This window comes from Paroedura picta, chromosome 2, assembly GCF_049243985.1.
Source record: "Paroedura picta isolate Pp20150507F chromosome 2, Ppicta_v3.0, whole genome shotgun sequence".
NCBI lineage: Eukaryota > Metazoa > Chordata > Lepidosauria > Squamata > Gekkonidae > Paroedura > Paroedura picta.
This window is the reverse complement of record NC_135370.1, coordinates 173413992-173429674: the sequence shown is the minus strand read 5'-3', so window position 1 is coordinate 173429674 and position 15683 is coordinate 173413992. Positions and strand designations below refer to the sequence as shown.

Below are 15683 nucleotides of genomic sequence, written 5' to 3'. Positions count from 1 at the left end.
GCTGAGAGAGCCCTGATATTCCTGCTCTGACAGAACAGCTTAATCAGTGCTCTGGCAAGCTCAAGGTCACCCAGCTGGCTGCATGTGGGGGAGCAGGGAATCAAGCCCAGCTCACCAGATTAGAAGTCCGCACTCCTAACCACTACACCACGCTGACCATACCCCGTTTTCCCCCTCCTTTCTATGTGACTCTGCTGTCCAATGACTTCCAGTCCTGTGCTTGCAGCTCAGCCAATCCTGTGCTCGGTGGATTTTGAAAGGGTTCCATAATTAGACAATATGATTAGCTGATCCTCTTGATCTAGTTCAGGGAGGCTCACGTGTTGGAGAACTTTATGGTCTCAGCCACACACATAAGCGGAAAATTGCTCCGTTGTGGGACCTTTCGTAGCCCTGCGACAGCCCAGGATCGCCTGATCTTCCTCGGATCTCAGAAACTGAGAAGGGGTGGTCTTCATCAGAACTTGGATGAGAGACCACCAGGGAAGTCCAGGGTAGTTACTCAGAGGCAGGCCATGGCAAACTACCTCCAAACATCTCCTGCCTGGAAAACCCTACACCAAAATTCTTTTGTGAAAGCCTGAGATTTTTTGACGGCCCCGTAATTCATTAAACATTTATCGGGTGATGTGCCCATATATGGTCATGTCGACCTGCCCACCCCCTCCCAAAGTGGCCAATGATGGGCCTGGAGGGGGTGGGAAGGGGAGGGGCCCCGGGTGGGCGTGTCCACAGCCCTGCTTCCCAACCCTATTCTGCCTGATTGCACCACTTCTGGGGTTTCTCAAAGTTTGAAGAATGTTTCAGAGATTTCTCAACGAGAAAACAGTGGACACTGTTTTGATATGAGTTATGATCTGGGCACCAGATCCAGCCCAGGAAAGCGAGGTATTTTTTAAACTTTTGCCATGCATCTCCAAAGTTTCTGGAAGTTTTGCCCAATGAAGAGAAGGACTTTCCTCTTCCTCCCTTTCTAACTTAGATTAGACGCATGCAGAGCCATTTCCCACATGGCCCCCATGCACTCTGCTATTAATATTCCTTTCTGTCGCTGACTGTCCTGGTTCGGGGACTTAATAAGACCTGGAAAAGAGGTAATCGTTGGCCTGTGCCTTCTCCTCCACCCCCCTCCTTCCCTTTCTCCCTGCAGTTCAATCTCCATCTCACCGGTGACATTCACGCCATTACGGCAGCCAATAACTTGGTTGCTGCCGCCATCGATGCCCGCATTTTTCACGAAGCGACACAATCGGATCAGGTAAACCCAGTTCCGCTTGCCCTTCCGCCCTTGCATGCACTGTACAACGTCAGTCTAGCCCAAATGGATTGGGTGTTCTTCAACGGCTCAACGCAGCCCTTGTTTTCCCAGGCTCTTTACTCTCGCTTGGTTCCTTCGATCAGCGGCTCCAGGAAGTTCTCCGATATCCAGATCCGGAGGCTGCAGGTGAACACGGGCTCCCCTTCCTCTCACGAGATCTCCAAGATATGCTTAGGGATTGTCAAGCGTTGCAAGGAACTCACAACAAGCTTCTTTATTAAAGAAAGCGTTTATTGAGAAGTTACTTCATACACCTAAGCTAAGAAAGTCAAATCTGCCTGAGGACAGATTTGCCTCCCCTTATCAATACAGTTCTCCCGCCTAAAACTTGAAAGTTCCCATGGGAGGGGGGAAAGGAGGCACCAGGTGCTATAAACCATAGTGTTACAACTCGCACGTCCTTGGTCGTCTCCGGACAAGATAAGATGTTCTGGTTACAAAAGGCAGACCCAGCCGGGAGGTTCAAAAGACAAATAATTCACAGCTCCCTGTGATAACAGGATGCAGCAACATAGTTTCGGTTTCAAGCATAATATATGGGCCTTGGGTTACATAGGGCCCCAAGCACAAAGCAGAGAAGGGACAAGATAAACAAAATGGAGAAACTCAGGCTAACTCATGGCAGGGTTCAGCAGCAATCCTGACAGGGATGTGCCTGCCTATCGTGTCCACAAGGACAGGACTGGAGATTTGGGGCAAGCCCTCAGTTTTGATTGCGTCCTGTGCAATACTGGACCGTTCAGATATAAGGATAAAAGCATGACCGGGAGCCAGGGTTATGTATTCTTTTTCACTTTAGCGATAAAGTGAAACATTGCAGTCGTTCGGGGAAGGTGCAGTTGAGATTCAAGATGGAAAGAGGTCGGATGCGTCACTGGCTGTTAGGCACAAATAGCTGACTGGGGGGCTACGGATTGAAAGGCAGCATACCCCGTTTTGCATGAGTGGAAGGTTTTCTTGAGCCAGGGAAAAATGGCTACTAGTAGGTCTAGAATGCCCAAGCCAGTGGTGGGAAGAGAATTCTGCGTGTGCTGTGTGATGTCAGTCTAACTCAAATGGATTGGTATCTGGATAAATGTGGCGTTTACTAAATTGCGCATTCAACTGTACACGTGTTGGGCATGACGCAAGAATTGCCCAGTGCATGTACAACCCCCCCCCCCGAAACCCTGTTCAGATTTCAGTGAATGCGTGTGCCGTACATGCAGTGTACACTTGTGTTTCTTTTTTCATGCGTAATTCTCCCGTTACATTCAATGCATGCACAGTTGAACATACAGTTTAAACCCTACGCTTGTCCAGGAACTGTTCCCGGATTTATTTTTAGTGTACCCACACAAACATGTAATGCACTCCCTTCTGTGTGCATCCACTGTAATTTGTGTACAGAGCCCATATTTCAGGTGTTCACCCGTAAACCGTATCTAGCTTGTTTTAGATTTCTACCCAGATGTTAATCCTCTGGCATAGATTCATCTCTCCCTTTGATTTGTTTTTGAAAATACTCTGATGAGATTTCTTAGAGGGCCGTTTCCTGGTACTCTTTTCATTTTGTTCTTTCCCCATCCCTCCACCCCTTTCTTCTTTTCCTCTCCAGAGACTACAAATTAAGAAAACGGACCCAGACGCTTTGACGGCAGAGGAGATAAAGAAATTTGTGAGACTGGATATTGATCCGGAGAGCATAACGTGGGCAAGAGGTATCCAGGCCGAAAATAATTGAAAGAAAAGGAATCTGGAAAACGTTCAGAAGGACAGGGGGGTTGAAAGGCCTTTTATCGACAAGAACGCTGGGCGGAGGTTGAAAGTACCTGTCAGTTCCTGAAATGATGGTTGGCAAGTTAACTTTCAGAAATCAAACAGCACCTACATTATGTACTGAAGTTACAGTTTTCTGTGAGAAATACAATAGAGGAGGTGAAAGGGGAGGGCAGGGTTATGGTATATCTGGAACTCACTGCCTGAGGATGTCGTGATGGCTAGAGACACGGGCAGCTTTGAAAGGGAGATTCATGGAGGGTAGGTCTGTCAGTGGCTACCAGCCATGGTGCCTAAAGGGAACTTCCATATTCAGAGGCAGTCATCAGAGGAAGGCCTCAGCCTCTGTGCCCTGTTGTTGGCCCTCCAGAGGAACTGGCTGGCCCCTGTGTGAGACAGGAGGCTGGACTGGATGGACCCCTGGTCTGACCCAGCAGGGCTCTCCTGATGTTCTTAGGAAGGCCTCGGCCTCTCTGCCCTGTTGCTGGCCCTCCAGAGGAACTGGCTGGCCCCTGTGTGAGACAGGAGGCTGGACTGGATGGACCCCTGGTCTGACCCAGCAGGGCTCTCCTGGTGTTCTTAGGAAGGCCTCGGCCTCTCTGCCCTGTTGCTGGCCCTCCAGAGGAACTGGCTGGCCCCTGTGTGAGACAGGAGGCTGGACTATATAGACCCCTGGTCTGATCCAGCAGGGCTCTCCTGATGTCCTTAGGAAGGCCTCGGCCTCTCTGCCCTGTTGCTGGCCCTCCAGAGGAACTGGCTGGCCCCTGTGTGAGACAGGAGACTGGACTAGAGGGACCCCTGGTCTGACCCAGCAGGGCTCTCCTGATGTCCTTAGGAAGGCCTCGGCCTCTCTGCCCTGTTGCTGGCCCTCCAGAGGAACTGGCTGGCCCCTGTGTGAGACAGGAGGCTGGACTATATAGACCCCTGGTCTGATCCAGCAGGGCTCTCCTGATGTCCTTAGGAAGGCCTCGGCCTCTCTGCCCTGTTGCTGGCCCTCCAGAGGAACTGGCTGGCCCCTGTGTGAGACAGGAGGCTGGACTGGATGGGCCCCTGGTCTGACCCAGCAGGGCTCTTCTGATGCTCTTCTGATGGCCTCGGCCTCTCTGCCCTGTTGCTGGCCCTCCAGAGGAACTGGCTGGCCCCTGTGTGAGACAGGAGGCTGGACTGGATGGACCCCTCGTCTGATCCAGCAGGGCTCTGAAATACTATTTATTTAAATATCTATACTATGCTTTTCTTCCTATTAGAATTCAATCCTGGCTTACAGCATCATGTCCTTTGGAGGACGTATTGTGGCTCAGTGGTAGAACATCTGCTTGGCATGCAGAAGGTCCCAGGTTCAATCCTTGACATCGATGTTCAGAACAACCAGGCAGTAGGTGATGGGAAGGACCTCGGTCTGAGATCCTGAAAAGTCACTCCGGTCTGAGGAGGCAATGCTAACCTTGATGGACTGTAGATCTGATTCATCTTGGCAGCTTCATGCATTCATGAATTCCCTTTGTTTTCATACTCACGGTGGTTTAGGCCAAGAGAAAGTGGCTGTTCCAAAGCCATTGAATATCATTTATTATTTTCTGTGTGGTAGAGTTAACACACAGGAAGCATATTATGATATAAAAGTTGTAGCCATGGAGGCACAACTGTTATGTAGACAGATCCTCATTGCAGCATCAGCCTCAAGCATCCAGGAGAAGGATCTGTCCAGCCGCTGCTTGAAGATGGCCAGTGAGGGGTCCTCCCCACCTCCTTAGGCAGCCCCTTCCCCTGCTGAGCTAGACTCCTAGAATCCTAGAGTGGGAAGGGGCCATCCAGGCCACCTAGTCCCACCCCCTGCTCAGTGCAGGATCAGCCTCAAGCATCCAGGAGAAGCATCTACCCAGTCGCTGCTTGAAGACCGCCATTGAGAGGAAGCTCACCACCTCCCTGGTAGACCATTCCACTGCTGAATTAATATGTAAGTTCTCCTTCAGTGGGGCTCCATTGCATCCCCCTGGAAAGCACAGCACTCGCATTCTCGTGACAGATGGAAAATAGTTTGGCAGGCTGCATCTCAGTCGCATTCAGGCCCTGGTACGTTGCTCCATTTAAACGACAGGTCTGCCCCACCGCCAAAGCCTGTCCGTATCCCGTGGAGCCCTATGGCAGAGTAAGGATTCAAACTCAAGCCTCCCAACCACTCAGCCGTTGACTTCTCATTCATGGGTGAGCCTGGCCTCAGTTGAACTCAAGCTGATGCAACTTAGCCAAAGAGTTTCCTCGCCATGCATAATTCATTCTTTTTGACCCCGACGCTTTGATCCATTTGCCCCTTTCCAACTTCCAGAAAGCAAACTGGCTCTCCCCGTTTGATTCCTTTGCCTTATTAGCAAAGAAGGGAAGCGTTTGAAAACTCTTCCTGGATTTTAAAGACGCTGCGTCGGCCGGCTCTTCTCTCACAGTTTGATTTTTTTTTTCTTTGTGAAGCTTTTCACAAAGCTAGGAAGCCTAGCCAATGAAGAGAGCTTGTTTGTTTGGTGTTTGTTTGGCATTTTATTATCCTAGAAGATAAAAACATGCCATGGATGACGGTTGTGGGCCACAGCACTCTGGATGTTTGCCAAGGGAGCCTCCACATTCAGAGGCAGTAGGCCTCTTAAGCCCATGTCCAGGAGGGCAACACTAGGAAACGGCCTCAGCCTCTGTGTCCTGTTGGAGTGGTGGTTAAGAGCAGCGGCATCTAATCTGGAGATCCGGGTTTGATTCCCTACTCCTCTACATGCAGCCAGCTGGGTGAGCTTGGGGCAGTCCCAGTTCTCTCAGAGCTGTCTCAGCCCCCACCCCACAGGGTGTCTGTTGTGGGGAGAGGAAGGGAAGGTGAGCTGCCTTGTGACTCCTTCGGGTAGAGAAAAGCGGCATATAAGAACCAACTCTTCTTTTTTTCAGTAATCTCAGGGCTCTCTCAGCCTCACCTCCCTCACAGGGTGTCTGTTGTGGAGATAGGAAAGGGAAGGCAAATGTAGGCTGCTTTGAGCCTCCTTCAGGTAGAGAAAAGCACCGTATAAGAATCATAGAATCATAGAGTTGGAAGGGGCCATACAGGCCATCTAGTCCAACCCCCTGCTCTACGCAGGATCAGCCGTAAGCATCCTAAAGCAACCAACTCTTCTTCTTCACCATAGAATCCTAGAGTGGGAAGGGGTCATCGAGGCCATCTAGCCCAACCCCCTGCTCAATGCAGGATCACCCTCAAGCATTCTCCTCCCCCTCCTCCTCCTCCTCCTCTATCATCATCATTATTCTTTGGAAGAAAATGTGAAATCTTTGGAGGGGAGGTGGGTGTTCCCCGATGCCTCCCTAGAGCTGAACATCTGATGTACTTGCTTTTTCTTGGCCGTTCTTAATGCTTGTTGACAGTCACTAACATGGCCCACTATCCGCTTTCCTCCTTCACGTCTCTTTCCTTGGGATTGTGCGGAAGCCGAAGTAGAGATGTCACTCTTCCCCACCCTTCTTGTCTATGAGACTCCAGCATGTCTTCATGTGAACTTTTGCTACATTTCTACTAATAGAAGGGCAATTTTGTTCCTTCTCCCCCACCCCCGGACCTGACTCACCGTTGCATCCTTCTTCCCCCCACCCCAGAAATATGCATATTGGGAGATCCTCTCCATGAGTCTGCTCTGGTCTGACACCCTCAAATGGGCCCAGTTTTCATGGGGTGCTCTGGTTAGAATTTGCTGTTGAACTCTTTACGTCTGGCTTTCTCAACCAGGGTTTCTTGATGGCCCTGGAAGGGTTTCCTGAATGGGTGAGAGTTAGTTAATTTTTTATGTTATTGTTGTTGTTGTTAGTTGCAAAGTCGTGTCTGACCCATCGCAACCCCATGGACAATGATCCTCCAGGCCTTCCTGTCCTCTACCATTCCCCAGAGTCCATTTAAGTTTGCACCAACTGCCTCAGTGACTCCATCCAGCCGCCTCATTCTCTGTCGTCCCCTTCTTCTTTTGCCCTCGATCGCTCCCAGCATTAGGCTCTTCTCCAGGGAGTCCTTCCTTCTCATGAGGTGGCCAGAGTAGTTGAGTTTCATCTTCAGGATCTGGCCTTCTAAGGAGCAGGCAGGGCTGATCTCCTCTAGGACTGACCGGTTTGTTCGCCTTGCAGTCCAAGGGACTTGCAGGAGTCTTCTCCAGCACCAGAGTTCAAAAGCCTCAATTATTTGACGCTCGGCCTTCCTTATAATTTTTTATATATTATCTAAAATTGCCAAAACAGTTATCAGATGCTGTGACCATATATGATCATGTCTACCACTACCTCAGCTAGTGATGGGCTTGGAGTGTGGGTGGAGGGTGGGCGTGTCCACAGCCGGGCTTCCTGACCATATTATGGACAATGGTGCCACTTCTGGGCTTTCTCGAAGCCTGAAGAATGTTTCAGGGATTTCTCAGGGGTAAAAATGTTGAGAAAACTCGCTCTGTGTGCCTGCATTTTCTTTTGTTTGGTTTTTAAATTGCTCTTTCAGTGTTCATGATTGTTTGCTCTCTCGGGAATCTTACTTTAGCAGGAAAGATAGAATTAAGAGGGTTTAAAATAAATATATTGGCCAGGAAAGTCTAAATAAATAAGAACATATGGACATGAGAAAAGCCCTGCTGGATCAGACCAGTGAGAGCCAGCTTAGCTTAGTGGGTAGGAACACAGACATAATTTGGCAAGCCGGGTTTGATTCCCCGCTCCTCCTCCACATGCAGCCAGCTGGGTGACCTTGAGCTCGCTACAGCACTGATAAAGCTGTTCTGACTGAGCAGGAATATCAGGGCTCTCTCAGCCTCACCCACCTCACAGGGTGTCTGTTGTGGGGAGAGGAAAGGGAAGGCGAATGTAAGCCGCTTTGAGCCTCCTTCGGGTAGAGAAAAGTGGCATATAAGAACCAGCTCTTCTTCAGTAATATTAGGGCTCTCTCAGCCTCACCTCCCTCACCAGGTGTCTGCTGTGGGGAAAGGGAAGCTAAATGTAAGCCGCTTCGAGACTCCTTCGGGGAGAGAAAAGTGGCATATAATAACCAACTCTTCTTTCTCAGCCTCACCTCCCTTGCAGGGTGTCTGTTATGGGGAAAGGGAAGGAAAGGTGACTATAAGCCGCTTTAAGACTCATTCGGGTAGCAAAAAGCGGCTTATAAGAACCAACTCTTCTTCTTCACTAATATGAGGGCTCTCTTAGCCTCACCTCCCTCACAGGGTTTGTGTTGTGGGGAGAGGAAAGGGGAGGTGATTGTAGGCCGCTTTGAACCTCCTTCTGGTAGAGGAAAGAAGCATATAAAAACCAACTCTTCATCTTCAGTCGTCCATCTAGTCCAGCATCCTCCCTCACACAGGGGCCAGCCAGTTCCTCTGTAGGGCCAACAACAGGGCAGAGAGGCCGAGGCCTTCACAAGAACACAAGAAGAGCTCTGGTGGATCAGTCCTGAAAATTACTTGGAGTTTGGGGGGGGGGGCGGGAACGACACATTCTACTTTTATGCTTTCAAAAAACTAGAGCAGGCTAGCTGAAGTTCTCAAAACGCTGAATTATTAAATTGAACATTTCCCTCAGCCGCCTCCTGGGCCACCAGCAATGTCCATAGGCTTGTTTTTGTTTCGGAGTGTGATTCCTTTTTTTCTCTCTCCCACGCCTGGGTGATTCGAAAGAGCAAATGGCTTGAGTTCTTTTGTCAACTGTGACTTCGTTTTCCGCCTTGGGAGAGCTAAGACCTTAGTCTCCTGCCCTGTGCATGTACCAAATGGCTCCTGCCTCTCTCTTTTTAAATAACCCTGGCATTCACTCCTTCTCTCTTTCTGCTTTCCGCAGTGTTGGACACCAGTGACCGGTTCCTGCGGAAGATCACGATTGGTCAGTCTCCTACCGAGAAAGGGCATAGCCGCACAGTAAGTTACTTGGCTTTTGTCCTCCGGGATCCTTTGCTTTTTAGAAAACACAAGACTGTGAAAAGTGCCCCTTCTCCCCCTTACTTGAGCAGTAACTTGAGCAAATTTTTCTAGGTTTTTTCCTAAGGTTATTTTCTGCGGTTCTGCTCGAGGAGACTATCCTTGGCCCTTTGCTAGATGTTTCCCCTCCCTTCTGTTTTGTTTTACTGCCGCTTCCTGCGTTTCCCTAGACCCAGTTCGACATCACGGTAGCCAGCGAGATCATGGCTGTGTTAGCCCTCACCGACAGCCTGGAAGACATGAGAAACCGGCTGGCCAGAATGGTGGTCGCTTCCAGCAGGGAAGGTATCCCAGTGACCACAGAAGATCTGGTAAGCTGACCGTCATCTTGCCAGAAGGGGTTAAAAATTGGAGGGGCTGATCCGAAGAAGCGCAAGAGCTCGGAGTCCAGGCCCGAGCGAGTTGGCTTGGAGTTTGTGGAACAATTCCAGAGAAGTCTCTTAAATTTGGATGTGAGGCTTCACAACGTAGCACCTATATGATCTTGCCCCCACAAGGATGCTAAAGACGTTTTTCTTATGCTGTCCCCTCGGCCTTTTCATGGGCTAAGAGATTCAGACAATTTATTTTTATTTATTTATTTAATTTATATATGACCCTCCCAGACTGACTTAGGGCGCTGTACAGCCATGATAGCAATAACAAAAATCGATTAATTCAACATGAATAAACCATTTCTAAAAACATTCAAAACCTTTAAAGCGTCTCAGTGTGAACAGTACATCGTAGTCTCTTTAGATGTTCGCCGTGGGGGTCTTCCCTTGAGGGCGCCCGTTGGATGTTATTGGATTGTCGGCCCAAACCGAAATCTTGGCGGAAGAGCTCCATCTTGCAGGATCTGCGGAACTGAGCCAGTTCCGGCAGGGCCCACATCTCCTCGGTGAGCTCATCCCACCAAGTAGGAGCGAGGAGTGAAAACAAGACCCTACTCTGGAGTTCCTCTGTTTGAAAGCTACCAGAGGCTGGGCCTTGTCTGTGTTGGCCCCTGTGTTGCATCAGGTGCTCCTAAAGAAGAGAAGGAAAAGGTAAAGACCTCGGCAGAAACGGCAGTGGAAATAACCACCCGTCCTTCTTTCCTTTAGGGAGTGAGTGGTGCTCTCACGGTTCTGATGAAAGACGCTATTAAGCCAAACCTCATGCAGACGTTGGAGGTAGGTGTATATTCCGTGTTAGCCGATGGCTGCGTGTCACTATGTTGGCCAGAGGGTGTTCTCTCCAAGCGTTCAGCCCCACCTCCCTCACAGGGTGGCTGCTGGAGGGAGAGGAAGGGAAGGTGATTGCAAGCCGCTTTGAGACTCCTTCAAGTGGTTAAAAACGGGGCATTAATAAACAACTCTGATTCTATGCTAAGACCAAAAAGAAATGGGGTGTGTGTGTGTGCACAAAGTCAGAAGATCTCCTCTCTTCCTTTTATCCTTTAGCTGGCGATTGGCAGAGCAGGTTGTCCTGATGTAGGTCCCTCCTGATTTGTTGCCTTGTTTATAATATGTTTCCACTCTTGGACAGAAGATCTAGAGCAGGGGTAGTCAAACTGCGGCCCTCCAGGTATCCGTGGACTACAATCCCCATGAGCCCCTGCCAGCGAATGCTGGCAGGGGCTCATGGGGATTGTAGTCCATGGACATCTGGAGGACCACAGGTTGACTACCCCTGGTCTAACGGCTTTGTTCCCAGGGTGCTAGTAACAGGATTACATGGGACTCATGGGGATTGTAGTCCACGGACATCTGGAGGGCCGCACTTTGACTACCCCTGATCTAGAGCTTGGAACTTGCTCCCCAATCATCATGCATCTCCGGAGGCCTCCCACGACGTTCTGGCACAGCATTTCTGACTTCCTTTTGCCATGTTTCTGCTGCCTCTTTTCTCTGCCAGGGCGATCCGGTGTTCGTCCACGCTGGCCCGTTTGCCAACATCGCTCATGGCAACTCTTCCGTCCTGGCAGACAAGATCGCCCTCAAGCTGGTTGGCAAGGAGGGGTTTGTGGGTAAGTTGTGAGGAATTCAAGCTCCAGCTTTGGCAGTCTGGGTTTTTTTTCGTGTTGATGGGAAAATGCATTGCAGACTAGAAATCGCATAGATGCTGCAAAAACTGTAGATGCTGCACTCTCTCTGCCAGCTCAGTCTTGTCAGATGGCGAGGGGTTTGGAGACCAAGACGAATGAGGAAAGGTTGGGGGAGCTTGGTCTGTTTAGCCTGGAGAGGAGACGACTGAGAGGGGGTCTGATAACCATCTTCAAGTATTTAAAAGGCTGCCATGTAGAAGATGGAGCAGAATTGCTCTCTGTTGCCCCAGAGGGACAGACCAGAACAAATGGGATGAAATTAATTCAAAAGAAATTCCATCTAAATATCCGGAAGAAGTTCCTGACAGTTAGGGAGGTTCCTCTGTGGAACAGGCTTCCTCGGGAGGTGGTGTGTTCTCCATCTCTGAGATTTTTTAGACAGAGGCTGGAGAGCCATCTGATGGAGAGGCCGATTCTGTGAAGGTTCAAGGGGGTGGCAGGTTACAAGGGATGAGCGAGAGGGTTGTGAGTGTCCTGCATAGTGCAGGGGGTTGGACTAGATGACCCAGGAGGTCCCTTCCAACTCTATTATTCTTGTGATTCTAAATTCTGTCTAAACCTCTGGAAGAAGTTCTTGACAGTTAGGGCGGTTCCTCAGTGGAACAGGCTTCCTCGGGAGGAGGTGGGTTCTACATCTTTGGAGGTTTTAAAACAGAGGCTGGAGAGCCATCTGACTGAGAGGCTGATTCTGTGAAGGCTCAAGGGGATGCAGGTGACAGTGGATGAGCGATAAGAGTTGTGAGTGTCCTGCACAGTGCAGGGGGTTGGACTAGATGACCCAGGAGGCCCCTTCCAACTCTAGGATTCCATGAGATCCTCGTCCGCCCTGGTTAGAACTTGGGTGGGAGACCACTGAGAAGGCCCAGGGTTGCTGTGCAGAGACAGGCATTGGCAAACATTTTCTGTTTATCTTTTGCCTTGAAATCCTGGATGGCCCAGGCTAGCCGAGCCTCAGCCAGATTAGAACTCTACACGCCTAACCATCACACCCAGCTGGCTCTGTGCAGAAAGAACCCGTTTGTATACATCCAAAAGAACCCCAGGTTTGCAGGGGAAAGCCTTTTTAAGGACATCTGAAGAAGAAATGTCTTTGATTGTGTAAACATCATAACCTCAATGAAGTATTGACTAAAACATTATAAGATTTTTTAAAAAATCCCCATGAGGTTGGCATAAGTGAGCTGCCACTCAATGCCGAAAAACACCCAACAACAACTCTGTCTGGGAACGGGGTCGATTTCACAGAGGAGAGGTACCGGGGACAAGGTCACGGGACCCCAATCACTGAGTATTTCAGAGCCATTCAAATGGCTCCGGTTGCAGCAATAATAAAAGATACACAGAATCAAGCGGCAGAAAAGGACGTGATTTGTATTTTACCAGCTAAACTCAATATTAAAGGCGTCTTGAAGAAAAGTTCTTCGTGTAGCTGGAGACTGCCGTTGGAGTTAAGAATATTAAAACTGAAGCTCGGGGAAAAAAGAATATCTAAGCCAGGGGTAGTCAAACTGCAGCCCTCCAGATGTCTATGGACTACAATTCCCAGGAGCCCCTGCCAACAAAAGCTGGCAGGGGCTCCTGGGAATTGTAGTCCATGGACATCTGGAGGGCCGCAGTTTGACTACCCCTGAAGCTGAACTGCATGAAGAACGTTTCTTTAAGGCGCTTCTATTATTGTGTGAAGCCAGTCATGCACAGGTGATGTCTTTTTCCGGTTGGAGAAAGGCAGAAGGTTTACCATCTCGCGCAGCGGCTAGACCGGCGCACCTAAAGGAACAGAGACTGGGAGGGAAAGCCAAGGCAGTAGCAGGGGGTCTTTTCCGATCCCCTGGAACCTGAGAGAATGGGGCTTGCAAGGTGTGTTCCATCACGGAGCTGTTTTCAGGAAGGGTGGGATAAAAAAGAGTGTGAAAATGTGGTGGTGTTATGTCAGTGGTTCTCAACCTTCCTAATGCGGCGACCCTTTAATACAGTTCCTCGTGTTGTGGTGACCCCCAACCATAAAATGATGCAAGTGTTCTTTCATAGAAATTAAACTGAAAGTGACCAATGCTGTGAAGATCCTTTGTTCATGATTGTGTATAAATTGTTTTTTTTCCCTGGGGTTTCCCAGTTCGGTTCTGCCTCTTGTCCCACCATGCTGATCTCGCTCTTTGCTGCTGCTCCAAACAGGCAAATACTTTCTCCCTCGATCTACCCCGCAAGGCTGTTGTGTGGATGGTGCTTCACCGGCCAAGCAGCTTGCCCTGCCGCAACCACTGTGAAAGGGTCATTTGACCCCGAAAGGGGTCCCACCCCCTAGGATGACAACTACTGTGTTAAGAGATTAGGGGTGTTTTAGGATGCTTTGGGCTGATCCTGCGTTGAGCAGGGGGTTGGACTAGATGGCCTGTATGGCCCCTTCCAACTCTATGATTCTATGTGTTCAGAAGCCCCTCTGTCCCTGTTTCTTTGTTTACAATGAGCCTTTTTACGATGTTGTGTGTTAGCTGCAGTTGTCTGTCTAGCAGTCGGGCCTGTCCCACGATATTGTTCAGCTGTGCCATTGGTTAGGCCTCTCTGTTTCTTTCCACACCTTGTCTCTTCAGTAGCAAAGAAGGAATGATGTTGAAAGTAGCCGTGGGGCAAAAAACAACAATAGGGCCACGCAGAAAGGAAGGAAGGTATGGAGTCTGATTCATCTGGTAGAATAACTTGTTTTTGTTCTGCCTCCAGTGACCGAAGCCGGTTTCGGGGCGGACATCGGCATGGAAAAGTTCTTCGACATCAAGTGCCGGTATTCGGGCCTCCAGCCCCACGTGGTCGTCTTGGTGGCTACTGTCCGGGCTCTCAAAATGCACGGTGGAGGGCCCACGGTGAGCACTGGGTCCTTCTTGTCTTTTGTGGATGAACCCCTGTTGGCCCAGGCCCCGCCCCATCCGGGCCCTGTGGAGCTCCTGCTGCCCCTGCCCCTAGCGGCAGGCCGCCCAGGACTTTTGTCCTTCCTCCTGCTACAGGCAGGCTAACAGGTCTACCCACCTTGATCTAAATAAATCATGGCTAGTGACTTGAAGTTTTGCTGGATTCAAAAGCAGGACGATGTGTTGTTTCTAAAGAAAAAGACCAGTTTAGGCCATAAAAAGGACAGTGGATTTAATCATTACATTAAACCAGCCTTTCTTATTGTTTTGACGGTTGAGAAACTGAGGCTGTAGGAGAGGGGGTGGGAGGGAAGGGGAGGAGATGGGGGTTATTCTTTTGTTTTTTTCTCTCTGTGGCTGCCGATTATGGTTTGGTTTTTAACACTTTAGCTCTGTGTGGTTTTATATTTTATAATTGTAACCCGCTGTGAGACGAGCCTCGGTAGCAGTGAGATATAAATCATAATAATGCTTTAGGCTGATCCTGCATTGAGCCGGGGGTTGGACTAGATGACCTGTGTGGCCCTTTCAAACTCTATGGTTTTATGCTTTTATGATTCTAATACCCTTTCCTTGCTCTCTGCAGGTCACAGCTGGAGTCCCCTTACCAAAGGAATACACAGAAGAGGTAAAAATGGCTTGCTTTTGGTGGAAAGGAAAATTTAGCAGCACCTGAAAAACTAACTACTGTTATTTCAGTATGAACTTTCATGGGTCAAAGCTAAGTCACCAACTACCAAGTTATAGCTGGAGATGTCCTGGGATGACAATTGATCTTCACACCATAGAAATAGTCCACCTGTAGAAAATGATCACCTTGGAAGGTGGGCTCTCCGGAATTCTACCCGATTGAAGTCCCTCCCCAAACCCCGCTCTCCAGGTTCCACCCTCAAAATCTCCAGGTATTTCCCAACCTGGAGGTGGCAACCCTACTCTCAGCCCACCTTGTCAAATAGATGTGGGTGAACTTTAACCCCCAAACCTCATATTGAAATAAACGTTAGTCTCCAAGGTGCTCCTAAATTTTTGTTTTATTTTGCTACAGTAGACTTTTACTTAATGCAATTGGTTCATTTTTGATTGCTTTTAATCAAGGCCATTTATTGGTTTTGGCTTTTGTACAGCTGATCCGGATCGTAAGAAAGGACCAGGTGTTGGCCTGAATGGGGGGGTGGGGGGGGGAGAATCCTTCTTCCCTAAGCAGGGGGTGAATTGATGTTTCTTCTTCGATCGCTGCTAGGAGAGGGTGGGACCATAGCCCATTGGCAGAACATCTGCTCAGTTTCTTCTGAACATGGAGGTTCCTTTTAGGCACCTTGACTAGTAGCCATGAACCTTATCTAATCCTCTTTTAAAGCTGTTTATCCCTTTGGCCGTCTCTGCATCCTCTGGCAGCACATTCCACATATTAATCACGCTCAGGTTTATCTCCTCAAAAGGAGACGGCGCCAAGCAGATGGCGTTGTGTTGACCTAAACTCACAGCCATGCTCGTGCTGGGAGGTCTGATAAAACGTCGAAAAACGACATTCCTATGTAGTCCTCTGGCTCTTTTAAATTCCTCAACTTCGTTCGCTTCGCTCTGAACCAAAATGAAGCCAAAATTTTTCCCTCTTGAACAAACCTCTTTGTCTCATGAAGCCAATTTTTTTTTCCAAGTGACACGACCCTCGTCTT

The 15683-nt window shown here is 49.3% G+C and overlaps 1 protein-coding gene across 1 annotated transcript in view; it reads left to right on the top strand.

The window, feature by feature from the left end:
• MTHFD1 (methylenetetrahydrofolate dehydrogenase, cyclohydrolase and formyltetrahydrofolate synthetase 1) overlaps window positions 1–15683 on the top strand; it is an 89779-nt gene that overhangs the window by 46245 nt on the left and 27851 nt on the right. Inside the window, exons 14-22 of the mRNA XM_077323889.1 lie at window positions 1151–1258; window positions 1370–1444; window positions 2916–3018; window positions 8906–8982; window positions 9213–9353; window positions 10125–10193; window positions 10918–11029; window positions 13823–13962; window positions 14594–14635. Coding sequence (XP_077180004.1) covers window positions 1151–1258; window positions 1370–1444; window positions 2916–3018; window positions 8906–8982; window positions 9213–9353; window positions 10125–10193; window positions 10918–11029; window positions 13823–13962; window positions 14594–14635 — 867 coding nt within the window. The remainder of the gene's footprint in view (window positions 1–1150; window positions 1259–1369; window positions 1445–2915; window positions 3019–8905; window positions 8983–9212; window positions 9354–10124; window positions 10194–10917; window positions 11030–13822; window positions 13963–14593; window positions 14636–15683) is intronic.